The 27,688-nt window shown below is 43.9% G+C and overlaps 2 protein-coding genes across 21 annotated transcripts in view; both read left to right on the plus strand.

Annotated features, from left to right (window-relative positions):
* Positions 1-1,425: 1,425 nt before the first annotated feature.
* ARPP19 (cAMP regulated phosphoprotein 19) lies at positions 1,426-12,723 on the plus strand. 5 transcript variants are annotated; one of them, XM_032123227.1, is made up of 3 exons: positions 1,426-1,610; positions 6,417-6,539; positions 9,200-12,723. In XM_032123227.1, the coding sequence occupies exons 1-3, from the start codon at positions 1,566-1,568 to the stop codon at positions 9,368-9,370; spliced, it is 339 nt and encodes a 112-aa protein (XP_031979118.1). In that variant the 5' UTR covers positions 1,426-1,565; the 3' UTR covers positions 9,371-12,723. The 5 variants fall into 5 exon arrangements, with proteins under 5 accessions (XP_031979118.1, XP_031979122.1, XP_031979121.1 ...); XM_032123231.1 differs by lacking the exon at positions 1,426-1,610 and adding an exon at positions 3,857-4,203; XM_032123230.1 differs by lacking the exon at positions 1,426-1,610 and adding an exon at positions 3,857-4,200.
* Positions 12,724-15,623: 2,900 nt separating this feature from the next.
* The window catches only part of MYO5A (myosin VA), a 98,667-nt gene continuing 86,602 nt past the window's right edge, over positions 15,624-27,688 (plus strand). For 15 of the 16 annotated variants that reach the window (XM_032122394.1, XM_032122400.1, XM_032122401.1 and 12 more), the window contains exon 1: positions 25,874-26,107. In XM_032122394.1, coding sequence (XP_031978285.1) covers positions 25,889-26,107 — 219 coding nt within the window. In that variant the 5' untranslated portion in view covers positions 25,874-25,888. Of the gene's footprint in view, positions 15,809-25,873; positions 26,108-27,688 lie in introns of those variants that run through there. The other variant, XM_032122410.1, reaches the window with a different exon arrangement.

The following is a 27,688-nucleotide window of genomic DNA, read 5'->3' on the forward strand; positions in this document are numbered from 1 at the left end:
AACTGTCTTCCCTCACATTAATTTTCTAAGAGATTTGAAAGAAATTCCTGAAGTTTGCATTCTTGTCTGCAGTCACTGCTTTGGTCTTCTGCTTCCTTTTAAAAATCTTTGAACTTCATCCTTTTTATGATCATTTTTTCTATGTTGCTCTGTTTTTCACACTTTCAGACCGTTTCTCCCTGATTTTGCTAGAAGCAAATGTGGCACACCCACCACTGGCATGGCTTTTTTCATCATTAAGAAAAAACCCACTGGTGCGCTCTATGATTATTTTTCTGTGCAATCTGCCTGGCTGTATCCCTTTCTGAATGAGGGATGTTGACATTCCTTGGGTTCCCCGCAGCTACATGATCCTGGTTTCTGGACAAATCTCTCAGGTGCACAAGAAACCTCTTACTGGTACAATTCAGCTGTGGCAAAATCATTGACAGCTTCTGTTTTCACAGACCTTTCTGCCTTGCCTCTTGTTTTCTTCCCAACCACAATCACACAAAGCCTGTCATGGCCAGTCCCTCCGGAGCTGTGCCAAGTAGAATCCATACCTTGCTGTTCACATAATCCTTCTATTTAGGGACCCCTAAATATTTATTAATGGTGGGCTATTTAAACCCCTCCTTTATGCTCTTGGAAGAGAGTCCACAGAAGGTTATTGTTCAGCCAAGAACCAGACAGTGAAAAGTAAATGGGGAGGGAATAAAATACTCCATATAACTTCATCCTGTGCTGTTAGGGAGTTCCAGGGGACTGAGACCTCCTATCCTGTCAGCTGCTGTCTGGGATTCAAGAGATCCTCGAGTAAAGCTGCTGAGGACTCGGCTCCTTGTATTTTGATCACTAAAAGTGGCCGAAACAACTAACTTCAGCCAAGCAGTAAAGGTTTTTTTCCCTTTACCCTGGTGCTGAGCAGGGGAGGCCACGCAGGCCTGACAAGCCGGGGTTAGGGGTTGTAGTGAGGTGGGGGCCTGTGAGGGGACCAGAGGAAGTGGCCTTAAGCTGAGACGCGGGAGATTGTCATTAGATACCAAAGAGTTTTCACTGTTCGGCTGGTGAGGCCTTGGAACAGGCTGCCCAGGGCGGCGATGGAGTCGCCATCCCCGGAAGCGTTTCAGAGACGTCTGCCTCTGGCTCCGGGTGATGTGGTTTTGTGGTTACAGGAACGCCTCTACGGGTGGACTGGACCATACTGAACGTCTCTTCCAACCCTAATGTTTCTGTAATTCCGTGATTCTAACGGGCGGAACACCGGGGCAGTGCAGCCTCTGAGAGCCGCCCAGCGCTGCCCCCGGAGCCGGGTCCCGAACCCGCGGCCCCGGAAGTGACGCGCGGAGCGCGGGCGGATCCCGCCCCCGAGCCCCAGCCCGCGCGCGCGGGGGCCGAGGCGGAGGAAGTGTGGCCCCGCCGACGCGCCGTCGCGCGCGCCGCCGCCATCTTGTGCGGGAGGAGGCGGCAGCAGCAGCAGCAGCAGCAGCAGCGCGGAGGAGCCGCGGCCGCGCCTCCCGCCCGCCTCCTTCCCTCCTTCCCGGCTTCCCTCCTTCCCGGCCCCGCCGTCCCGCTGCCGCGGCGCCATGTCTGCCGAGAGCCCCGAGCCCGCCTCGGCCGAGGAGCAGAAGGTGGGTGGCCGGGCCGAGAAGCACAGGGAGGCCCGCGGGGCTTCTCCCGCTTCCATCGGCGCGGCCGAGCCTCTCCCTCCCTCAGCCGAGCGAGCCCCGCGGGCCGCAGCGTCTCCTGGGCCCGGCCGCCCCTCAGAGTACCGGCTGCCCCGGGCTGTCCGCCGCCGCGCAGCAGGGCCGGGCGGCGCTCCCCGGGCAGGACGGGCCCCGCCGCCTGCGGCCGTGTGGGGCTGGAGGCGGAGGAGCCGCACCACCGTGATGGCTCGGGAGCTGGTGTTCCCTGGCGATCCGCGGTGTGCTCTGGCCTGGCCGGGCCGATGGCGCTCCCTCTCTCGTTCTCCGGCTTCGGCCCCGCTCCCTCCGGGTGCTGCGCGGGCTGCGCCGTGCTGCGCGATGGGCTGCGGCTCACGATCGCAGCGGCGGGGTGGACACCAGCCACAATCCGGAGGCTAAACGTCTGTTTCACTTCTAGAAAATGTTCCGCTTTTAATGTAATCAGTTCAGGAGAAAAAATACCCAAATCACAACGACCGTGACCTGTGCTAGTTAAGGCTTCTAGAAAGAATAACTGGCTGGGTTATCTTGTGGTGGCCCTCTTATGTCATCTCTGTAGCTAATAATTGTATCGTTTCTCAAGTGGGATTTGGTTTCATAGATGGCTGTGCTGTGACTTTAAGAAGCCGTTTGTTTTTTAGTCTTGTCATTGCTGTGGGAGCCTGGTTGCAATCCCCGCGGCTATGATCCGGAGAAGTTATGAAACACAAGTACTGCTTTGAAGGACGCTGAAAGAAAAAGCTTAATCTACCTCATCTGATAAGTTTTTGTTTAATAATTTACAATTTGTAATATGAGTTAGTCGCACGAGTAGACCTTTAGGAGTTAATATGGAATGATACCTTCTCAATAGGTGGTGTAATCAGAACCAGCTTCTTAGGCAGTCTGTAATCTGCTCTTAAATAGGTGTGTTCTGCAGTGTGGCTTAACGTTCATGCTAGGTAGGCTGCTGAAGGGATACTGTTCCTGTTCAAAGCCTATAAAAATAAGTCCCTGGCCTGTGCAGCACTCCTAGAATAGCTCTGTAATAAGAGCATAGTTAAACATGTGGCAGCAAGTTTATTGTAATGCCTTCTAGGGTGTTCTTATGAAGTCAGGTGACTGGGGCTGATCTTCCTAACGAACTTTCAGACTGAAGTCTTGAAATGTCATGTTTATGCAGTGCTTGGAAAAATTACCCTTTATTTGAGAGACGGGAGTTCCTTGCTGATCTCCTAATTTAGTTTTATTCTTATAAGGTGTTCAAGAAAAATTATATAACATCAATAAAAGAAAACTTTGCTTTCTGCAAGATTATGTCTTAGTCTGATACTATGATATCAGTGCCGTTATGACGTTGCAATATTAACCTCCACTAAAACTATTTGTCTGGGTAGGCAGAATTGAACATTCACTCAGTTAATGCTTAGCTCTGGAGCACTTACATAAACAACCCATTTTGCAGTACTTACTTGTATGTATGCTTAAAAAAGATGATGCCCCTAAATGAACTTTGAGGCAGTGTTTTCATAATCAGAGATTTTTTCTAAACTTTTCTGACATGCTGTAAGAAGCTTGTGCTGAGCGAGAAAGGTTTTTACCTACAGTGATACAAACTGAAAATCTGCCAAAGACCAGCGTTTCCTGTTCTTGGTATGAAAACTCAGGACAGTGACGGGGAAGTTCAGAAACAAAGGAAGTTTGGATATAGGAAAACGTATGTTTGGTTGACTCTTTTTGCCTTAAAAGCCTGTATTTTTCAGGAAACTGTTAGAGGTGGTGCATTTTGTTGCTGAACTGGCTTTTGCCACATCAGTTTGCTGTAGGGTTGTGCTGTTGCCATGTTTTTCCCATTTTCTGCTTTGCATTTTGTCTAATGTCTTCTGGTAAAGATGAGCCATTCATACCAGAGTTTTAAAAGGTTGATGGCTCTTTTTTATAGCCATGCGGGTCAGTTGTCCAGCAGATACAGAACTTTATGCCGCTAGAACCACTGCAAAGATTAAAAGCAAAAGCTGTCTTTTAAGTGAGTTAGGTAACTACTGCCTTCCTGGTAGATCATTTTAATGACTTCATGAGCTGTGTCAGATTCCTGTAGAGAACTAAAATTATAACTTTTGTGTGGTTGTCACTGGGAAGAAGAGCGTGGTATATCTTGATTCCTGCCCACTCCCCAGTCATTTGTTAGTCACTTGGTTGTTGCTTCTGTAATTCAAGGGAGAATGTTCTGAATGTAGGAGTGGCTTGGATTGAAGTCTTCGGGGCTCAGCAGCACATCTCCGAGAGTGTTCAATACCATCTAGTCCTCAGAAGAATATAAGATCAGGACGTGCAGGCAGTGATCTTCCCAAGAAAACTCTCCGAGGTCTCAGCAATCTGATTTAAAAGGCTTCTGAGCTGCAAATGAACACATCGAATTGCTTTCTGAATCTGAGTTCTTGGCACCCCCTGTATCCTTCAGCAAGGAGTTCTGCAGCTTAACTGTATTTTATGTGAAGAACTGTTGTCTTAAGTATTTTTTGAACCTGCCATCAGCTGGTTTTGTTTGACACCCCAGGTCGTGGTATTGAAATTCTTTCATTTGTGTTCCGTGTGTTTTTGAGTCTTAGTTGTTGTTGGTCATCAAGAAGAAGCAGCCGTGCTCTGTATCCTTTTGAGCTGCATTGATGCGTAACACAGTGTTTGTGTTTGGATTGCTTGCTGTGCCATAATTTGTCAGCCCTGTGAGTTTGTATAAATGTCTCCTTTGATGCACCGTGAATACATTTTTATCTAAGCTATTTATTGTTGGTCCTCTCATCTTAAAAAATACGTCCTTTTGGTTTTTAGTGGCAAAATAATGCCCCCTCAAATACTCTGTCTGTTGGCTCAGCAGTGAGTACCCAGTGATTCAGCATTAGATGTTGAAAGTGTTGAGCTGAAAGGATTACTTTTGAGCAAATCCAGTCCATGTTGGCATTCTGATGAACCACAATAGGGAGAGCAGCAGTTGCGTGATCTTTGTAATGCACGAGAACTGCAGGCTTGGCTAGCGTGATACTGCCTCGTGAGAAGTAGTGTGGTTCTCTGTCCGTAGTGTCAGGGAAACTTCGCCTTTTATTTGTGTTTGTATTTTGCATTGTATTGCCTAGCTGCATTTTCATCTAATAAAAAGCAGTGGTTCCTGTTGTCACAGAAGTTTCTCTTCAATTGTTATGAGAGTTTCTATTTTTTCCTTGGGAGGACCGTTAATTCAGCTTCCTGTTGTATTGTGCAAAGCTGTCCTTGAGGTGTTGTGGCTAAGTGGAGCAACTAGAAAATGTTATATTCTAAATCATGTATATCTATTCATCATAATGTTACAATGTTTGTTTCTGAGGCATCTTACCAGAAAGATGTTGAATCTTACACAACCTGGAGCATTTTACAAGGAATAGAGAAGAGCACCTAGGGATAGGCGAGTGTGGTGGTGGTGGCTCTCGTTCCTCAGCAGTTCTGGCTTAAGTAGCTCCCAGCTCCTTGTGTTCCTGTCCTCCCTGCTGCTGTGTTAACATACCTGTTTGTGCAGCTGCTTGGTCATCCAGGCTCTGGAAACCGATCCAAACAAAACAGCCCAACAAGGGGAGAAGAAAAAAATGATTAAATGGTTATTTTTCTGCTGAATCAGTTTCTGTAACCCCTTACTAGGGAGTACAGGCAGTCATGCTGATTGATGCAATGCAAAGGATGATGACAGGCATGGAAAAGAGTCTGAAGGGGCTGCCTAAGCAGCTCTTAAGTGGACATGAAATCTTAGTCATAGATGAATGAAATCCTCCTGATTTCAATGGCAATTCTTACTTCCTGCCTGAAAGTCTTTCTGTGACTTCAGGTGATAATAACGATTCTACACTACAGCAGTCAGTGCAAATCATTACATATTTTCTCTGAACTAGCAGTGGTTTGCATTAAAAAAAAAAAAAAGGCTGTGGCCAAATAGTGGAAAAAAACAAACCAAGGATTTTGAATGAAAGATATTTTAGAAACTATCCAGTAGGATAACTTGTACTTCGTACGTCAAATATCTACATGGATGTGGACCAGATGAGTGTGAAGTAGAGGCCAGTGAACAAATTGCAGTTTAGCCAAATGAGTATCTCTTAAATTATTATTTTGAGCATCCATGTTTTACGGTATACTCATAAAACAGGCATTTTATTTTACACAAATGCACTATCCAACTGTCTTCATCCTCATAATTTCAGGATAATTATAGACATGTATAGAGAAACACAGTATTGCTATTAATGTAACAGCAGGCATGTTTTTGAGACTGTTTCACAGTGAATATTAACACATTACAGCTGAAGCAGCCTTACAGATCAACGTGGCAGTGGAAGTGCCAGTCTGCCTGTGCAACTAAATGACGAAATGGGCATTTGGAAAAAAAGTCCTGTGGTTCTTGCTCAGTATTCAACATTTGTTTGTTCTTAGTGGACTCCTTGTTTTGACAAAAAAAAAAAAAAGTTTTGTTTGAGGCTTTTTTTTCAAGCTTGAATAATTCAAACTACTTTTCTTTGAGGGGGAAGTGTGCACATCTTCAGTATCTCCAGGAAGGGTGTCTTAAAAGGGGAGGTTGAACCCCTTCAGTTGCTGTCAGGATTTGAGAAAGAATGTATGAAAATGTCTAATCAGATAATTGTTATGCTCACTTGGTAGCAGCAATGAGCATGTGGGTGTATTACCTGCAAAGCTGTTCTGCATAAATATACACTGCTGTATGTTTCACTTAGAGTATCACTGATTGTCTTTCAGGAAATGGAAGATAAGGTAATAAGTCCAGAAAAAGCTGAAGAAGCAAAATTGAAAGCAAGATACCCTCATTTGGGCCAGAAGCCAGGAGGCTCAGACTTCTTGAGGAAGAGGCTTCAAAAAGGAGTAAGTTCCTTATTGTCCACAGGGTATGGACAACAAAATCCAAAATTCCTGTATCTGCAATTTTTTTTCCCATTCCACAGGCCTTTGCATGGAACGAGTCCTAAGAACTTTAAATTTTGAGAAAGCACGAGGAAGAGAAATTTGTCTCTGCAAAACAAATGCCAGGTTGGCAGGATAGCTGTTTACAGCATCAGTGGCTCAACCACACTTGTTATAAAAAATTAAACTTAGAAGCTGCTGTGATAGACTTGAAAAAACATTAGGATAGAAACTCATCCTGATTTTATCATGCTCATTCTTAACCCCCAAAATTGATGTCCACTCCTTTTATCCATGTTTCTAGCACATGAAAGTTTGGTGTCTGCTGTTAGACCAGGCATCATCTGACATTAGTGGTTTGAGAATGGTAGTATTATTCTGGATATACTCCCAGACCAAAAAATAATGATAGAAGAATGAAGAGTGAGTGAATATTTCAGCATTGTTCCACATCTAACCAGTGTCTCTTATTTTCTTAGCTATTTGATCGGGGATGTTTTTTTAGTGTAATTATTCACAGAGTGATTATGTAATGCCTTTCAGGCATGCTAGAACCCTGTTCTTGGAATAATCCTAGTATGTCACTGTTTCTGATGGTGCTTTCATTGCTGTCACACTGTTGTGTGTTTTTTTCTACTAGTGTCTGGGCCCTTTCAGTACAGGCAATGATTCCAAGTATAAATACTTGGCAAACCAGCTGGTGGAGTTCAGTGCTGATCTAAATCTGTGCTATCTGGTAACATCTCTTGGGAATTGTTGCTGTTGGCAGGTTTTTTGGATAATGTTTGTCTCCTAAGTTGGAACATACAAAGCAGCTAATGGCTGCTGGGCCTGGGCAGGTGGTAGATGAGGCGACTCCCTCTGAGTTATGCTTCTGCGAGGTCAAAGGCAGCCTGAATGAGACTTCATCGGGTTCAGGGTATGTGTAGACACAGAAGGGAGTGGTGAGTATGTATTGTGATGATATCTCAGGAAAGCAGGCCAGCATTCACTCAGCAAGGATTGATAGCCATAAAGGAATTAGGACTGCTTGCACTTGGTGCAAACGTGAGAAAATCTCACCACAAGCAGTAACAACCTGTACAATATCTTCATCTTAATTATACACTATTGAATGCAAAGGTTCTTGCAGCATTTACTTTCAAATTTGAGCACAGACAGATCAATGGCCATCTTAATTGACTTTTGCTACTCTTGGTAAAAGATAGCATAAACTTGTGGATTCCAGTTCATGATATGCCTTCTGCAGTTCCTGATGTGGTGATATAGCTTTCTTCCATTTTATTTTTTATTATTTCAGTTTAGTGTGCTCGGTGTCTTAAATGAGGAGGTATCTTTACTTGATGGAGATTCTGGTGTACACTGGGCTGCCTGTACCAAGGAAGGTTTAAAATAGAGTGAGGGTAGTGTGTGTGCTTTCAGGTAGTGTTTCTGACACAGAGGCACTTGGACAGACATAATTGGTTTGAAGGGAATGCTCAAATGCAGGCCATCTGTGAGAAGCTAGAATAAATCAGGAAAATGCTGAGCATTTTGCAGCTGGTTGGTACTAATGCAGAATAAAGACTGATGGCAATGTGCTGCCTGGAAGCACTTAGACACAGCAGGTAGTGATGGCTGTTGTTCAGCTGACTGAGGACTAAGCTTGTACAAAACTAACTGAAGACTCTGCTCTTCAGAGATGGTTGTGATTGTAAGAGTAGTTAGTGCTGTAAATCTTAATCCTGAATCTAATTTTTTTTGCCTCATATGAAATCTGTTCAAAATAATGGATTACAAGTATCTTAGTGGTAGACCTCATGGTAAGATGTAAAAACAATGCAACCATTCCTGCAAAATGTGTCAGGGAGCAGTTGAAAACTTGGTGCAGAGCTGGGATGAAATTCCATGCCTCATCTCACCGTGATGTGGATAAATAACAGTCATTTGGCTTTGACATGCATAGATAATTTAATATTCTGAGAAATGTGGCTGCTCTTGAAGGTAATGCTAATAAAAACTTGCTGATATATTAAGGAACACTGTTTTTCAACAAGGAATTTCAAACTTAATTTACTTTTGTATTCAGAAAAAAATGGAATGTGGGATAATAATTTCCTTGACATAGTTCAGAAGGACTGTACAGTAGATTTGACTTTGCTAAATAATTGGTTTGGGAACTTGAGGGATTATAGTTTCACTGTTTTAACATGTGCAGAGAAGGGGTTTTCTTGTTAGCACGCAGTTTCATGCTGCTTTGATCTCTGATGTGATAGACCAGGCTCTGTTCTCCAGCTTTAATTTGTGCATTGTTTGGTTATTCTGTGTAGCAGAACCTGTTCACTGCAACAAAATTTGCAAACCCCAAGGTTTCAGTTGTGGGAGATGAGCTTTTGGTAAAACCAGGGCAAAAATAATGTTCGCATTATTGTTCACAATAATGTTCACAATGATGTTAAGAGTTTAGCTATCTGTGCTTAGTAGTCTTGATAATACCTTTTTTTAATCAATGTAGAGCCACCTTGACGAATCAGGGAGATTTTACAACCTTTTAAAATTTAAAATACCTATTTAACAATGTAATTCAGTGTATACATCTGATAAGATTTCAGGCTTTTAAGTATATGTGTTTTGTCTTCTAGCAAAAATACTTTGATTCTGGTGATTACAACATGGCTAAAGCAAAGATGAAGAATAAGCAACTGCCTACTGCAGCTCCTGACAAGACAGAAGTCACTGGTGACCATATTCCTACTCCACAGGATCTTCCACAGCGGAAACCATCTCTTGTTGCTAGCAAGCTGGCTGGCTGACGAGAACAGCTGAACTGCATGATTATTCTCATTCCTGTTCTTTCTCCTTAATAGTTATTTCTCACCCACCCTCACATCCCCCTTTTTCTTTCTTACACTAAGTCATGAGACTGACAGCTTTGCAGGTAGCGATAGCATGTGCTGCTATTGTAAGGGAATACTGTTAAGAGTAAAACGTAGTATTTGGACTAGTTGAGAACAATGCACTGATTTAAAAGGACAAGTTTGGTTAGAGCAATGTAATCTACTTGAAAATGTACATATTGCCCATTTCCTAGTGTAGGACTGGTTCCAGCAAGTGACATCGCAAGTTTTACAACTTCTAATGTTTATGCTTTTGTTATTTCATCTTAATTACAGCATATTTGTATTTAATATAACCTCCAGTTGTGTTGGGTTTTTCTTCCGTGTTTGGGTTTGTTGTCTAAAATAGAGGTTTAGACCACAAGTTGCTGGATGGTAAAGCATGTATAAAAACAAAGACAGGGCTCTGATTGAATTTTGTTTCTGCTTTTAAACTTGAACGGCCTTAAACCTGTTTCAGCTTTAACAATAGAGTTTTTTACTTGGGCAATATTTGCCCATTCTGGCATAACTCTTGTGAACCTAGTGCTTATTGACAACTGCCTGTTGAAGCTGGTGTTCTTTTCAGTTCCGTAGCTTAGGACACACTTTCGTTGAAGATGTGGATGAAGTGTGCATGTGCATAGACTGTTGAATTCACTCTTGTGCCATTCTTTGTAAATACAATAGTTTTGCACAACCTTTTGCAAACGTCTATTAGTTTTACATTTTAAAAAGCAGATAATGTGCCAATCAAAGCACAAGTGATTCTGTATCTTTCAAAGTCTTGTCCTGAAACTAAGAGCCCAGAATCTTGCTACTGAAAGTAAAAATTGTATACCTGAAATTTGTGAAACACATTTACACTTGACTCACACTTAACGCTTTTGCAGTTGTACATTTTGTTTCACAACAATATCCAGCGTTCAAATAGAAATCTGGAATTTGTACCTATATTTGCAGGCAAGTGCCCTTTCTCTTCGGTAGTTGTTTAAGCTTTTAAAGCAGAAATGCTCTGTTGATATGGAATATGACTAAGTGTACTGTTCTAGAGAGTTCCCTGTGTGGCAAACACCATATCTAGGCTCACTAGCATTTGCTATGCAGTTACCCTTGGGCTATTTTAGACTTCAGGAAGCAGAAAGGTATCTTTTTTTTTTTTCTTGGACTCCTGAAGAGGTAGTAAACGATTTCCTTTTCTTTGTTCTACAGCAGCCCCTCATTGGTTTTGGGAAAATACATATCTGGAAAGGTATTTCTATAATGACCTATTGAGAAATAGGTAACTTTTCATATCAGAAAATAGGAATGAACTCCATTTCATGTTTATGATGAAGGTTGTAAGTACTAGATAGCCAAAATACATAGTTGATATTAGCCAGGTGAATTGATGCATTTAAAAGCATGTTAGTTCAATGAAATCAGAATATTGTAAGTGGTGTATGATCCATAATATAATTGATTTTCATTTAAGTAGTCACAGCCTTCACATTCTTTGGGGGAACAAGAAACTCTTTGGGAAGATCAGTTTACTGAACGCCTCTCTTTTAAAAAATAGTTTGGTAACAGCCTATTAAGAACAAAGCACCAATGTGAGTATTTTAAGAGAAAATACTTAAAGATGCATGATTTTAGAAGCTTGTACTTTGTGCTGACATATTCAGAAAGGTCTTGGGGTATAAAGGACTGCTAGTCAAAACCAGTGCTGGCCCATATCTTCTGCAATGCTCTCTTCTAAAGGCAAACAAGGTGGTCAAGAGAAAATGAATAGTCTCTATTTGGTCCTGTTCTGGTCAGAACATACAGTGTCTAGGTAAGGGTTTTGATTCAGAGAAGCACTTCCAGAGAATTTCAAAATTGCTAACCTGATTCTTTTCAAGTCCATACAGCCCTTTCCTAGTAATTAGATGGGCTTTGTCAAGCTTGTCCTTACTCCTTATACTCCCCTAGTATTACAAATAATTTGTGGTTTTTGCAGAACTTTTTGCAGTTTGAAAGAAATGGACCTACCTGACTTCTTTAAGAAATTAGGCTGGAAGAATAACACACAAACTGGAATACTGAAGCAAGCTGCTTTTTACAGGTGTTTGTTCTAATGTGAAAACCCCTCTTTATTTCTTTCTATAAATGAAATTGAAACTTAATGATAAGACTGGGCCTGAAAGAAATGTTGAACAGCTTAAGGTGACTTGCTGTGTATTGTCTGGTGCCACTATTCTGTAGCTCCCCTAAGGTGAGTTCTCTTGATCTTTGGGAAGGTTTAAAAAGATAGCCATTTAAATTTAAACATTCCACTCACTTAGCTACAACTCAGCTTGCCCTGCTGGTTGGACAACACAAGCTCTTCCGATGCTCACTCAGTGACTTGCAGTTCCTAAGATTACTACAAATTCTGCTATGAATATATTATCCATGTGTATATTTGAAGTACTGTAATACTAACTAGGTCAGTGACTGATTATGAGCCTTCACATCTGACAGACCTCAGCAGCCGGCACAGCTATTTTGATTCTATACACTGTATAAAACTTAAGTCCAGTAGTCACTTAACAGTAAATGGAACATGACTGCAAATCGATGCTTACTTTCAGCTTACTCCAGCAAGATAACTCAGCTATCCAAACTGATGTACATAATGTATTATATGAGTTTTACCATTTGATAATTGCCTTTTTCAAAGAAAACCTGTCCACACTATAGACTGGCAGTCCCTTTCATATCTTGCCTTTAAAAATAGATGGTGTTTAGTTGTTAGAGTAGTACTCATGTAGGCTTGTAATAGAAGATAGCACCAACATTTTATTTGAGATAGTTAAGTGGATTAATTACAACTTCACAGATATGTCCCCAAATCTGTAACACCAAAGGCTTCTCTCTCATTGTTCTTGATGTAGTAGGACAGTGTTTGCGTAAAGGCCACAGGAGTACACTTTGTTGGACATATTTACACCCAGTCAAGATGTTAAGGTGATAAAAATGTCAATTGTTCTTTACAAACTTACACATTGTATAGTATACAGAATAAATTGATTTACTTAGTTTTTATTGCAACATGGAGGTTTGTCTCATCTTTACTGTGGTTTCCTAAACAATACTGGATACTTCGGTATTCTCGGTGGAAAATTTCTAAACCCTAAATCTTGCTACTCTGTATCATTAAAAATATGACTGGGCTTTGGTTTCTAGTATGTTAGACTACAGAATTACTTTAATGTAATCACATTTATATATATTTCAGTGCTTATTTTTCTATTAAGGCAATTAAAGCTTATTGTTTGAAAACTCCGTAACAGATGATTGTTTTGGTCCCTTGCACTGAATGAAGGGGATGTCTGGGAACCAGCCTGGTGCAAAGAAGTTGGCATTGCTTTAGACTGTTGGCCTAAATATGGCAACATTTCCAGAAATCACAATGCTGGAAAAAGTCCAGCTAATTTCCCAGTCAGTCTGAGGCTGGGGTACTGATCTTTGCACAGCTTCGAGAGCCATAGGGTGTTACTTACACAGTTCGCTCAGTGCCCAAGGTTACAGTAACACCCTCTGTGCTCTGCATACCTGCATGGTACACAATTGTCTCTCTTCCAACACGTCTCTTGCATTAAATTTCAGAGTTCTTAACTGCTCATCAGTGCTGGCTGAAACCAGCCCTGTTTGTTTTCTACAGCTGAAGTCTTCAGGCCTGGTCCATGGAGTGTGAGAATATGGGCTTGGCAGAGAACTCACTGCTCGCTTGTGGTACAGTGTGACAACAGAATAGGAAGCCCTATGTGAGAAGGGAATTTCTCTGCCACAGTTGAACAGATGATAGATGTGAACGGAACACAGATGTAAGAAGAAAGATAGGACAGATGACATAAAAATTCAGTATAAAATTCTGCATGTGGACTGTGTCAGTTACATCAGCTATACTTTGTTATCTGGAACACCCTGGGATCTGTGTTCTGAAAAAAGTGCCATCTTTTCAAAAAGATGTGCAAGGTAAGAGATGAGGTCGTTTAAAATCTTGCCAGCAAATATTTGATGCAAGAGATGCATCTTAAAGTAATAAGTAGTCAGTCTGGATATATTACAAACAGGTTGTTTCGTGGCAACTTTCAGTGCCCCCAATTTCTGTCCTTAATGGCAGATTTGAAATCCTGGTTTATGCAAATTGTGTCAAATCATAGCATATTTTGGACTCAGATATCTATTTTTTGCTGTCGCTTATAATTACATTTGGCTCCTGAGCTCCAGCTGTGAATGGCTGAGATCAGTAATCCACAGTCCAGGCGAACTCCTGAAATGAGTGTCTTTGAATTTAGAATAGATATCCTGAGGAAAGGGTTCAAAATAACGGCTAGGAAGCATCCCACAGTCAGAGGGGAGGTCCAGGTCCTATCTGAAAACAAAACTGACTTTTCAGTTGTTCACAATTTCAGTGTTGCACATGAAGGATGACTGGTAGCTTTAGTATAGATCTCTGTGGTGTGCCTTGGCATACAGATGAAGAGCAGCTATGTAAACTGCTTAGCCAAAACCTCACCCCTGACCTGGACAGCAGTTCCCAGGAACCTGTTCTGGGCTTTTTATAGCACTGAGAGTGAATGTCCTGTTCTGCTGATGGGAGTGAGCCTCCTGGCATGGGACAGCAACAGCAGTTGTGGTTGATAAGCCTGGACATATGGGTAGAACATGGAAAAAAAAGTATTTTTAAAATTCAGCTCACATTATTTTGAACTCTCCCAGCATAATCATGCATTGTTTTAATCTCTGTTCTGAATTTACCAACCTTAGTTTCCTAGCTGTGAAGGCCATATATCTGCACCTAATACAAACAACTCTGGGTAAGCTCCATATTTTCATCTTGGCTATTTTTCATTTGTACTTGCTACTTTCTCCATCTCCTTCCTAGATAGCAGCAGCAAAGTCCAGCTAAGCATCTATTGGGAGTGTTTGTTTCAGGAGTCAGGATAGCATTTTCTCTCTCTGTTACTAAGTTGATGAGTGATCTCTGACCCATCTCTTTCATCAGTCTCTCTGTAAAGGTTTGTCTCTTTCTTTCCCGTCACGGTGAGTTTCAGGTGCAGTACTGATACTACCCACTGAATACAGCTGTTAGCTAAAACAGCTGAATTCTGAGAGAGGATAAAGAGTCAAAAGCACTTTGGTGGACAGTGTGGCAAACATACATATTTCAAACTTGTTTTGTATTTTGGACTACTTGGAGTAGTAGGATGCAATTCCAAGGTGAAAAAGGAAAACCAAGAAAGAGAGTAGTATCTTCAGTTCTGCTGTCAGAAGAACTCTTGTCATAACCTGAGCTGTAAAAAACAGACATTAACGATTCATAAAGCAGTGGGGTGTCATCTTGAGACCTTGCTGGAACATGGAGTAGGCTTTTCATTCCGATTTGACATGGATATTAAACTTTTCAAAGATGTGTACCTCTGTGTCTTGGTAACAACTGGACTTAATTATTGAAGGAACTGGTTTGGGCCCATTTCCCTTTAGTGGTTTCAGTAATGGTTTGAACGACAGATGCAATCAAGCTGAAGGAGGCTGTAAACAATTTGAAGGATGGGATTAAAATCGGAGAGAAAAAAACCCCCAAAACTGGAAAACTTGGAAAAAAAACAAAACCAAAAAAACCAAACCCAAAACCTGAGAAATATATGCCAAATGCACAATGTGAATAACTGGAGGGGTGGTAGGATGGCAGCCAGGCACACAGAGGCTGCAGCAGGATGTAAACCCAGCGCGACGAGGCTCATCTCCCGCCGGCTCTGAGAGAGGACCGGCGCCGGTGAAAGGAAGGGACCGGACCGCTCCTGCGCCTGCTGGTGCCCGGGGTGCGGAGCCTCCTCCGCGCCTCCAGCAGAGCACGGGCGGGGGGCCAGCCAAAATTATAAACACCCCTGATGAAGAAACGAGCAATTTGCTCGGTCTATGAGAGAAAAAATAAAATTAATTATAAAACCCCCAGGATGGTGAGGGAGAGGAGGAATACCGGTTCTAGCATAACGGAGGGGGCGCGCAGCCCCATCGATCGCCCCCTCGGGCTGCGGGGGAGCGGGCCGGGGCCGGGGCCGGGGCCGGGGCCGGGGCCGGGGCCGGGGCCGGGGCCGCGTCCCGCCCGCCGGTGGGAGGCATCGCCCGCCCCGCGTCCCTGCCCGGCCCCGCCGCCGCTCCCACAATGCACAGAGCCCGCCAGGTAGCAGCAACATGGCGCGGGCCGCCGCCTGAGCATCCTCCTCCTCCTCCCCCCCCTCCTCCTCCTCCTCCTCCTCCTCCTCCTCCTCCTCCTCCCGCCCGCCTCCGCCTCCCGCCGCCGGGCTGCCGCAGAGGGGCCGCCCGCCCGCGCCCTGCGCCATGGCAGCCTCCGAGCTCTACACGAAGGTAGGGCGGCGGCGGGGCCGGGGCTGCGCGGGGGCGGCGGGGGCAGCGCGGCCGGGCGGGCGGCCCGGCGGGGCAGGGAGGGCGCGGGCGGGGGGCGGGCGCTGCCGGCCCCGCTCCCCCAGCCGGGCCCGCATCCCGGCGGGCGCTGGGTCCCGGCCCCGCCGCGCCGGAGGGGCTCGGCGCCCGGGCCGGGCGGGGGGCGGCGGGGCCGGGCCGCGGGGAGCCCCGGGCCGCCCCTCCCTCCCGCCCCGCCGCCCGTGCGGGCTCCGCGCTCCGGCCGCGGCGGCTCCGGCGGCTCGGGGGATGCGCCGCGGCCGGGGAGCAGCGCGGTGGGGCGGCTCGGTTATCGCCTCGGGAACACCGTCCCGCTCCTTGAGGAGGAACGGCTTCTACGACATAAGCGCTTTGATATTCAACCACGCTTTTTGGTGACACTGCACCTTTGGATTATATTCTTCTGGCAGCCGTTCAGAAGCCCTGCAGTCAACAGTGATGCGCAGCGTGACTCTCATATGCTCTTTAATCAGACATTTTTCTAATCTTTTTAGTCTTGTGTGTTAGTATCTCATCAGCTTCTGCCTGGAAACAGTTACTGTCCTGTGCATCTTGATGGCAAAGCCTGCAAATTGAGATGTGGAAATGGTTGTTTTCACCTCTAGCAATGCATTGTTTTCATTGCTCTGCCTTGAGCTAATGCATAAATCTGAAAAAAATGACAGCCAACAGGTCTTTAAGGGCAGAAGGGATGACAGAGGTCACTGGAATTGAGCAGGACAGTACAACATGGCAAACTCCAAATACTTCTTTCAAAAAGCTTGCACAGTCAAAGAGTGTTGTTAGGAAAGCCACACCATCTAGATCCTCGAGCCACTTGCTGAAATACTCCAGGATTATCCCCAGTCTAGCACTCTGCAGGGAAGGAAAGGGAACAGACTTTTTGTTTTGACATGAATAGGTCACCTTATTTGTAGAGTCCTCCCAGTCTGGAGTGGTGGGACATCACACTGGCTGTGCATCAGGCCAAATCAAACCGGACAGTCCCTTCAGCAAGGTTGCCTGTGTCTTGGAATATATTTGTGTAGGAGAGACTGAATGAGAGAGGTGAGGAGCATGCCTGCACCCCCTAAGGAATACTAAATACATCAGTGACATGGCACACCTTGGTGTTCTGTGTCTTGTACAAGAGTGTCTCTTTGAACTATGCCAGAGGGATGAAATTTACCGTTCTGGTCAAGAGAGCTGTGGTTGTTGTTTCCAGGCACCCCATAGACCTCTGTGTAAGGAGTTATACTGGAAATGTGGTTTTGATTTCTCTCTCTCTGTTGATGTTCTTATGGAATTAAAATGTCTCATAAAGTGTGGATCAGAGTACTTTCTTTTTTTATTTCCAACCTCGTCTGACCTTGAATTCTCTTCACTGAGTGGTTGAATCCTTTGGTCAGAAGCTCCTCCAAAAATGTGGGTGTGCTGTTGTCTTGGAACCGTGTTACAGGGGAAAGCTCAAGGCCCCTTGTAATTCCTGAGGAGGGCCTGGCTCAGAGTTGGACAGGCCAGGGTAGGAAACCTGCTGGGTGCTCGAGAGACTCTCTGCTGGCTTCCTTCTCTGCTGGCTTTTTCCTCAAGTAATGGCAGCATGCTGTTTGAATAGCATTCAGTATCTCATCCTTGATTAGGTAACATAAATAATGGATTTAAGGTCAAAGCATGCTGAGGTAAAAAGAGCAAACACGAAGTCAGACAAGTGCTGGGATGATCCTGCAGCAGGGACTCGCTGGGTGATGAAGGCCAGTGCGATTGCTTCTGTGCTTCACTCTCACACCACAGGCTGTTCTTGTCCTCTTTAGAGACATACGTAGGCACAGAAAGAGTGAATTTCACATCTTTTTAAACTGGTAAGCAGAGATTGTCATTCAGGGCAGCTGCTTAAAGTACCAGAGCTTCCCGTGTAGCATCAACTCTTATCATATGGTGTTGGCATAGATACTGTGCTGGCAAGCAGGGTCAGGGATGAATTTTCAGCACATCGTTGCTGCTGCGTGTGTGCATGTGCGTGCCCTGAAGCAAAGGCAGCTCTCTTACCCTCTCCCACTGGCTGCCCCCATCCCAGCTCGCCCATGCTGTTCAGGTAGCTGTGTTGGTGTAACTTGCAACAATTGTTGGTAAAGTTAAGTTAATGACTGGATGACCAGGGTTGAAAAGAAGTTGTCAGCATCTCTTCAGATGCTGTCTGACAATGGGAGAACAGACTTATTTCCAGCTGGGTGCTGGAAGTGGGGCTCTGCTGTATGCTCCAGTGTGTCCAGCTTTGCTAGTATGTTATGCCTTCCAGTTTGGGTTCTTTGCATGCCAGGATAAAAATATCACCTACTATCCCAACCACATATTGAAATAGCTGAAAGGAACTCTTTATTTTTCCAAGCTAGATAATTTTTTGTTAGAAACCAGCGATACAGATGTTTTGAAGAAGTCATGCCACTCCTTTGAAAGCCCTATTGCTTTGATTCATCCAGGTGTGTTTCTAAATTTGGTGGCTGTATAGCCAGCCTTGGAGTTGGTCATGGTTGTAATTAATCTGGAAATCTGGATTTAAGTTAAAGGACTGGCTCCAGTGCACTCACAACTAGTGGTGAGCAGTGGGCCCAAACCATGCAAGGCTTTGTATTCCTGTGCACAGTGACACTGCAAATGCAGACTGTGCTTGAGGGCATTCGCTTCAATTTTGGGGTGAAGCAGCTTAAATCTGTTCCATGAGTTATATCTCAGGCATTCTTACTAAAAATGTTACACCTTTGAGCCTTGTCCTGTTGGATGTGTATCACTGGCAGGTTGGTGGTCTTGCTGTGAGTTCATTTCTGAAAGTTTTGGTTCTTTGACTTTGCAAACAAACTTGGGAGGATCTTGGTGTGGTTCCTGGCTCACTGTAGCCCCACTGAGCAATGCTTGGATGTAGCTGATCGCCATTTCAGGAACTGCTGGCCAACAACAGCTATACACCTACTTCTGCTGACCCATAAAAATTGATAGGGACAATCTAGGCCATGTGCTGGCTTTTGTTAAGTGTAATTTGATTTCTGTGGAACTTAAGAACAAGCGATAATGCTGTGCCTAGAATTGGAATTCATCTGACTGCTCTGCTGGAACTGCCATGTTTTGTGTTAGACATCACCTTTGTGAGTTTCAGGGGTGTGAAACCAAGCCCCAGCACATGCTCTTCTTGCCTGTACACAAAAATCAACAAAACAGATCAGACACTAAGTTTATGCTCCCTCTTTTAAAGTCAGAGTGAAGCAGTGACATTTTTGTTCTCCATTTCCATGTATTTTTCCCTGGGTTTGAGTTGTTTCTCTTTCATGTTCTGCTTTCCTGGAGCATGCTGCTTTGCCCTCTTGGGATTTCTGTTTGACTTTTGTATGGCTGTGTACAGTGCACTGATTTATTTACTTATCCATTCAGTCAGACATTCATTTATTTTCATTCTTGCTCCTACCAATATGCTCCTCCCTTTTGCATTATCTTTGAGATGAGCTAGTTTGGTCCTAACACAGGGCCTAATCCAATTTCAGTTCTAGTGAGTGGAAATGTTCCTTTGAACATAGAGAAATCAGTAAACAGTTTTCACTGGAGAGCATGGCCTGGGCAAGCTGAACTCAGTAGCTGACCTTGAAATGGCTCAGTTTGAGGGTTTATGAGCAATAAATTGAGTTAGGGAAGTGTCAGAGGAAACTGCATAGAACAAAAAGCTGCTTGTGCTGTCCCCAGCATTGCAAGTGGCCTTTCTTGCTATCCCTGTGCTGTCTGCAGCAGCTGCTCTGGGGGTGAAGGCAGGGGTGTTACAATGCTTGGTCTTCTCCTGCTTGTGCTGGATCCTTGCAAGCAAAAACAGCAAACAGCGGATTCTGACCAGGTAATGGCTCTGCTTGGGTGTGTTAGTGCTACATGGGGAGGGAAATATAGCAAAAAACAACCTGAGCATAAGAGAGAAAATGTAACTATTTCAAAATTTCCGTGCCTATTAGTGGACTTCTCTTGGGATTTGAAAAAAGCTGCTTTAATTACATAGTACTGTATATCGCTGTGCAGTGTTGTTGTAGAATAGATTCTTTCACCCGGCGTGCAAGAGGCCAATCCACACACAGAGTCGAGATACTTGACTCATTTACAGTTCTGCACAGAAAGAGGTGCTGGGTGGCAAATCCACAAAGCCAGCACCTCGCCTGCCAAAACTTTTCACCAGTTACACAGTTTAACAAACAAAGGCATTAATGTTCATTGGCTACAAGTTACCTAGTTCTCTTATTAATTAGAATTCTGTCTTCTGTTGGTTAGTGATTCTCTTGCTTCTCATGCTAAGTCTTGCATGCTCAGTCTTTCTCTTCTTTTGGGTTGGTGATTTCTTGGGTCGGTGGCTGTGAGTTGGTGGTCAGGATCTGCCCCTGCTGGAATTACCTTTTACCCAGTCAGAACTGATTCAGCACAGTTGCCTGAGTTGGCTTTATTAGTTTTTTATTAATGGACATCCTTCTTCCCAAGCTTTGTTAACCTCCCAGTAGGCCTGAGATCACTGAAGCATGTCAAGCCCTAAACCTTAAGGCAATTCTACCAGCAAATACTTTGCCTTTCAAACACCTGGACATCACTTAGAGCTTGTTAGCTGCTATCTGTTTCACAGGTTAAATCTCCTTTCCTGTTGATTAGGCTTGAAAGTATACAAAGATCACACATCAAAGAACATCCTTAGGAAAATTTTTATGTATTCCACATTTTGCAACAAAACTATTGCATGTGATCTCAGTGTTCTGTAAGCATGGAACAGACACGATGGCAGCTGTGCCGGTGCCAAGGCACAATGGTGTGCACCCACTTTACTCCTGGTGCCTTCAAACTAAAGGTGCTGGGGATGTAATTACCCAGCAGTCCAACAGTACTTGGTTTAACCTAACCTTGACATTTTGTTATGTTTTTGTAAAAAAACCTGTTCTCTGTTGTAGATACAAAAATGCTGCTAGCGAGGATTTTCTTGCTATTTTCTAAGTCCGTGAGAGACTTTTCTCTCTCACAGAAGAGGTAGCAGGGAATGTAAACAACCAAGCCACCTGCAACCTTGAAAAGTCTTGTTTATGGTACAGTAGAAAATATTTTGACAATGGATCTTTTAGGATTTTAGCCAATCACCCCCAAGGGGTGGCTGATCCTTTGTCCAATTAGACTATGAAGAAAAAAGTCTATAAAAGAGTTTGTAAAATAATTAAATAAATCCATCTTGCTGCACAATTCCTGCCTGCTGGATCTCTCTCCTCCTTCTCCCTATGGCTGTGGGACACGGTGATGTACCCTAGGGCCCAGGCCTGTGCTAATACTCTGTAGTCAGGTGTCAGCCACAGCAGCTGAAGAAACTGAAAAAGCTCTTACCTTTCCAACAGCAGTTTTGTGACGTGTCAGCAATCTGTTGTTAAAATAAACTGTGAGCCTTGGGAGGCCACCCAAGCCGTGGTTTAAGCTGGAGCCCAGTTTGCTCCCCTGGACACTGAGTGTGTCTGGAGGAGGAAATGATGCCACTCTGGTGAGGTCAAAGAGATACCAAGCTGTTTGTGAAAGCTTCTCACAGCCCACAAATAGCTTCTGGGAGGGTGTATCCTGTAGTCCTGATGAAACACTGGAAGTGTAGCATCGATGGGAACTGCTTTTGGGGAGGGGTGATAATAGCTTTATATTTTAAAATACTTTTTTTTTTTTTTTTCTGTAGACCTAATCTTGAAAGTTGTGTGGGTTCTTTGTTACATGTAAAGAGCTGTGAAGGTCCCATTTATAATAATAGATCTTTTTTGTTCAATGCTTTGAATGTCATATTAAAACATTTACCTAGTAACATTAGTGGATTACCTGGGGTCCCCCCCAAATTGTCATCAGCAACACTTACAGAGTAGTAACACCTGTACATGGAGCTGCCGCTGGTTATTTGCAGTCTGCTTCTACTGCAGTGATTTTATAGCATGTGCCATGCTATAACCCATAGATGGGTTAAGTAATGGATTACTGTTAATTTTTAGATAAATAAATGATCATATAAAGTGCTGCCAAGCTCCTGCTATGTCAGAAAATGTGTGTAATGACCACCATCATTATCTTTTGTTGAGCCAGAGAGCTCCAGTTGTGTTGTAAGGGATAGACAGATGTACCTAACTCTTAGGGTTTGCTTGTAGGACCTTTGGGAGTTTAATTCTCTCCATGTGTTCTAGTAACAAAGTAGTTTGTCTCTCTTTGTGAGACTCCTTGCCTAATCTCTACTGTATTAAAGAAAGCATTTTTGTTACTGAAATGTGCTCATTGAGCCAGCTGAACTGGAGGAAGTCACACAAATGTCCAATAGCACATGGTTGCACTGTTTCTGGATGGTCTATTTTTAATAGGATTTTAAAAAAGCAAGAAGTGGCAGTGAGGTTAAGCAGTGATGGTTTCTGCTGTGAGGGAAGGCAGTGTGCAGCTGGCAGGCCTGCTGTGGGTCTGTGCCTGGATTAGCCTCTGCAGCAGACCTGGCGGAGCTCGGGGTGGCCTCCAGGGACATTCACAGAATGGGTCAGGTTGGAGGAGACCACAGTGGGTCATCTGGGCCAACCTCCCTGCTTAAGTAGGGCCATCCCAGAGCACATGGCAAAGGGTTGTGTCCAGGTGGTTCTGAGTATCTGACGTGAGGGAGACTCCACAGCCTCTCTGGGCAGCCTGTTCCAGTGCTCAGTCACTGCCCAGTAAAGAGGTTCTTCCTCATATTAGTAGGATGGAACTTCCTGAGCATCAGTTTCTTCCTGTTGGCTCTTGTCCTGTTGCTCAGCACCACTGAGAAGAGCCTGGTCCATCCTCTTGGCACCCCCTCCTTTAGATATTTATACACATTAATATGTAACTACTTATTACATTAATACAGTAATTTATACACATTAATTGAATTCAGGTTTCATTCCTTGACAGCCCAAAGTATACACAAAGTAAATATTTAATTATTTGAAGTTTTGCTTGTATTGCTGGGGTATTTGACACCTGCATGTGTGTATGAGCACATGTACAGATGTTGCTGGTTTGAAAGGCATCTTGGCTAGAGGGGAGATGATGGACCCAGTTTCACTTTGCCCTGTCAAGCAGCAAGAGCTCCTCTGATAAAAGGGAGTTTGGGATTTGTTTTATGCCTCTTGATTAAAGTCACCTTAGCTTTGTGTGCATGTGTGAAGTTAGGGATGAGCAGAGTCTGAACTCCTTTGCTTGGCTGGGTTTTCCTTCGCGTGCTGGAAGGTGCAGAGGTTATGTCTGATCTAATTTTGTGCTTACTGTAGTGGAGCAGTGTTTACTACTGCGTGTATCGTGCTTGACTCTGAGAGTGAGTATTTGAACAGTTGGGCCCGGGGCCAAGGAACAGCGTTCGGGCAAGGCTATTGTTCCTGATGCTTCATTAGCAAGGCACTCGAATGAGTTGAAGCAGCAGAATGTACCTTCTGCTTGTCTTCTCTGCTGCTGAAATAGCAAGGCAGAGCTTCCTATCTATCCTTAATAATAGGTGGTTGTTGTTGCAGGAAAATACGGTGTTATGGTCAAAAATAAACCCATGGTTCTTGGAAATTTGCTTCATGTCTGTGACATTGACTTTTTCATCAAACTGTGCCTTTCTGCTTGTTTCCATGGATCATAACCCCACTTAAGATATGCTACAACAGGGATGTTGTTTCTAAGAGTTTGGCTGGTTCAAATTGGTATCAGAACTTTTAAGAATGTGGAAATGCAGTAGGCATGAAATTAAACCTGTTATCTAAAAGTCACGGGAGACAGAAAAAATTCAGACTGTTTTGAATTCACTGACTCAGTACAGAGCCAGTGGCTGTAACTTTCCCTTTTGCTGGCTTTACTCTGGAGCTGGATCCATGACGCAGAGTTGTATGATTGGGTTGCTAAGGCCTTGTTTACCAACACTAATGGCAAGGCTTTTGGTGACTCTGCTGGCAGAGAACAGTGCTACATGCCTGTGCCAGTGCCACCCTTTGCTTAGGTCTGCATCATTTCCTCCTTGTACTCCGTGTCCTTGGCTTTGCTTAACCCTGGGTTTGCTTAAGCCTGATTCTGCAAAGATTTATCTTTATCCTGTGTGAGTAATCACACATTGCTTAATTCTGTGCTTTCAAATCGAGCACATAACTATGAAAGATCAAGCCCTTTATTCTCTATTTCTTCTTATGGCAGGGAAATAACTTTGCTGTCCTATAGCTGTTAGGAATGATTTGTGTGGGAAAACAACTAATACATCCATCGTAGGGATGTCTTTTGTCAAGTTCTCTGAGGAAAGCTCTGTGTATGCAGCATTGCAATAAGTTAGGGCCTGTCTACTTAAACCCCAGTTTTAATGTTTAATAGCTAGAGTGTATTTTCAGCAGCAGCTTCCACTTTTAGGACCCTGCCATCTCATGGTGCCACTCATCTTTTAGCACAGTCCATGTTTTCAGTCTCCTCCAGGCAGCAGCCTGCTGTGAAACACCGTGTGAGATGTATAACCTGGACTGCCCAGCACTGCACAGACATGAAAACCACAGAGTTACCGAGCTGATGATCTTGGTGATTTTGGGGTCTTCCTGGTCTTGCAGGTCACTCCCTGTGCCTTTCCTGTCGCAGTACAGCTGCTTTGCTTGCTGCTTGCAGCTAGTCGCAGTATTTAGTAGTTTGTTTCTATGTATCAGTCTGTTTACACACAAATAAAATAGAAGAAATCGATGCTGTTAAAACAGTTTGTGTGGGTTCTGTGTGTTTTGATTTTCTGTTGGTTTTTTGTTTGTTTGTTTGTTTTTTAAAGAGGCAAAGTAGTTAATGTGGTTACATTAGAAAGTGCCTTCCTTGCTGAATTGTGGATGTTAAGCAGCTGGAAGGTAAGCACAGGAAACATTAGGCACTGCTAATGAAGTTTAAAGACTCCACTCCATTGAATGTCTGTGGATTGCAGATACTTTTAAAGACCCAACTTTTAATGTATCTGCAAATTTTAATGTAAATTTTAAGGTGCAAATGGATTACTTACAGAAGCAGAGATCTTGTGTTTTACACCTGTTCTCCTTAGTGGCATGGATTTAGTTTCTTTGGCCTGTTAGTCACCGACAAGAGCAAGATCTTTCCCTGAATAATAATGCTATGGAGGTACTCAAGGCTGGGGTAAAGCTTCTTAGAATGTTCAGGGAGAAGAAGGTACAAACATAACATCAAAAACCAAGTACGAGTGAGAAGTCACCATGATCACGAATAGTTTGAGGGAGCAATATGAGGATTAGACTGGAGGAGAATCAGTCAGGAACGCAGCTCTGTTTTTGTGTCTGTCAGTTCTGTGCTGTTTGGTGAAAGTTGTGGCTACTTTCTGAACATCTTGGAAGCTGTTGCATTTCTCTCACTGCTCATCAAGTCTCCATTTTTCCTTTTAACCCTGCTTCAGGTGTGGCTATAGGGTGAGGCTGTTAGGGTCATTCACATTGCCCCTGGCAATTAGCAAATGTAGCTTGTTGAGTTTATTTAGCTCTTAGGAGGCAGGAGGAGGGTTGAAAACAGACTCTTCCAGGCCACTTACATTGTGGTCTGATGAGATCCTTTGCTTTAAGATTAAATGTAAAGGCTAAAGCAGCATTGCTTTGAAGAGCTCTCATTCTGTGTTTGTAGCAGCTCACACAGGGTAAGTGTGGCATGTGATTTGTCATGTTGTTTTCCAGGGCTGCTGTATGGGTAGATATAAACTGTGTGTTTCTAGTTTGACAGTCCTAAATATGGAAAAACAGGAATCTCTCATTTGAGTGATGTACCTACCCATGAATATGAAAAATCATAAAGTCTTGCTCCAGTTACCAGTGGTGTCCTTGAGTTCTTCCATTTGATTATCACAAGACAGGAGAATTTTACAACTAGTTTGTGATTTACAGGAGGACACTCTTGTGCTTTGTAGAGCCAGAGAAATAACCTAAAAATATTATGAGTCAGTCTAACAATGAGGGAATTCATTGCCCCAACATGGCTTGTCACACATTACTTTCTGCAGACTCCATGGGTTATTCATAAGTATCTTTAAAGCAGATGACCTCAGTTGTTTTGCTGGGGAAACCAGAGAGAGAGATTCCCAAGTTGCCTTATGAGATAGTATACACCAACACAAGAGATATGGAAATATGTTCCATGGAGATTGAGCCTATTTTGCCTGGAAAGAAAATACCAACTGCATCTGAAAGTGCTGAAAATCTCTGTTGCTGGAGATACGGGATGGAAATAGATGTTTTAGAGTATATGTATGTTAAAGTAAGTAGAATATGTTTAGTTGTTTTCTTGGTTTTAACATAGGCATGTAGTACTGTATAGCTAAGCATATAAGTGCTTATTAGTATTATAGTATTACAGTATAAGAGTTTATTGATAAGGATTTCAGTTGAGTTTGGACTTAGGATCTTGGAGATACATAAAGAAGACTTTTTGTCAGACATTAAATTCATTGTTTAGGAGATCATTGCACTTAGAAAAAATCTTGCATGAGGAGAGGCATTTGCAGAAGTTGTTAGAATTTCATGTCTTGGTCCACTTCGTCCTTGTGACAGCCGTATGCGTTGGAACTGTAAAGCTGATTGAAACTTTCTGCGAGCAATCAAAGAGAGAACACTTGCAGAGAAAAGGAGCGGGATAGTTTCTCTAAGTGTGGTATGCTTGAAAGTATGCTTCAAGTAGTGTGAAAGGGTGTAACTTCCCTTGTCTGTGCAGCTCCGGGGTGCTTCCCATGAGCTGCCGTGGCAGTCGGGGGCAGCGGCTGCTGGGGCTCCGGGGCGCTCGCAGCCGGCGCGGCCCCGCTGCACCTCCGGTGCCCGTTCCGTGAGGGGCTGCCAGGCCAGGGGAAGTAATGCTGCTGCTCTTGCTGAGGAGTTTTTGAGAGCAGCTCTGTGGCTACTAACCCCAGTTCTGCTTTCACAGCTTCCCCCAGCTCTTGTGGAGGAAGGGCAGCTCTTGAGGAGGTCTAACTCTGCTCGCTGGTTTTGAGTTTGAGCTTGCCAGGTCACTCCGGTTTCCTTGTGTGAGGTCTTGCTGTAAATTACTGTTAATTTCCCATGAAGGACTGGTGGAACTAAATATGGTTCATTAGATGTGCTTCACTGGTGTCAGTTTGCTGTTGCAGTAGAGCAGAAGGGTGTCTGTGCTGTGGACCAGTCCATGATGACAGCTACGGTCTGGGCTAGCTGACTAAAACTAGTTCTCCTTGAATAACTCAAGCTAAGTCAGCTCTGTTTTAATGATGCAACTGCATCTCAGCCTGAGGCTTCTGTGTTGGTCTAACAAAAAATACTCAGTTAATCTTTGATTTTTAAAACCTCCGTTTGGTGTTTTACTTTAAATGTGACTTTTTGGGGGCTAGGATTAAGTAAAAATAAGATGGTGCTTTTGGACTTGAGCTCAACTTTGCAGAAAGGCACTCCGAAAAGTACAGCCTTATCTACTCTCAAATATATTTACTTTAATTTTTAACTTTTAAATTAAACTTTCACAATTAAGTCAGCAATTGTCCAGATGTTTTACAGATAGCAGAAAATGAAGCCTTGTTTCACCTCTGTGAGCTAGGTGAGCAGTTACGGCTCCACTACTTCCTCAGTAGCTTCTTGTTCCAAGCTGCAGCGCTGTGGCACGGCACGGTGCAGCACATCTGTCTGATGAGTGCAGCCCTTTATTATCCCACCCTGCGCAGTACAGGGTCCAGCAGGCGATGCCACGGCAGCGACGCAGGGGGCTGTGTGCTGAGGCAGAGGCTCTGAGGCCGAAGGCAGCGCTTCCTCCTGCTGTGTGCGTGAGCCGGGAGCCCCAGCTGCAGGCAGCCCCTTCCATCCTGGGGTGAAACTGGGG

The sequence above is a fragment of the Corvus moneduloides genome, chromosome 13 (genome assembly GCF_009650955.1).
Source record: "Corvus moneduloides isolate bCorMon1 chromosome 13, bCorMon1.pri, whole genome shotgun sequence".
Classification (NCBI taxonomy): domain Eukaryota; kingdom Metazoa; phylum Chordata; class Aves; order Passeriformes; family Corvidae; genus Corvus; species Corvus moneduloides.

What these genes read in the sequence shown, in the direction of transcription:
- ARPP19 (XM_032123227.1), top strand. Translation starts at nt 1,566, where the DNA reads ATGTCTGCCGAGAGCCCCGAGCCCGCCTCGGCCGAGGAGCAGAAG. An exon ending in CCTCGGCCGAGGAGCAGAAG is followed by an intron (nt 1,611 to 6,416) that starts GTGGGTGGCCGG and finishes ATTGTCTTTCAG; the next exon opens with GAAATGGAAGATAAGGTAAT. An exon ending in GGAAGAGGCTTCAAAAAGGA is followed by an intron (nt 6,540 to 9,199) that starts GTAAGTTCCTTA and finishes TTTGTCTTCTAG; the next exon opens with CAAAAATACTTTGATTCTGG.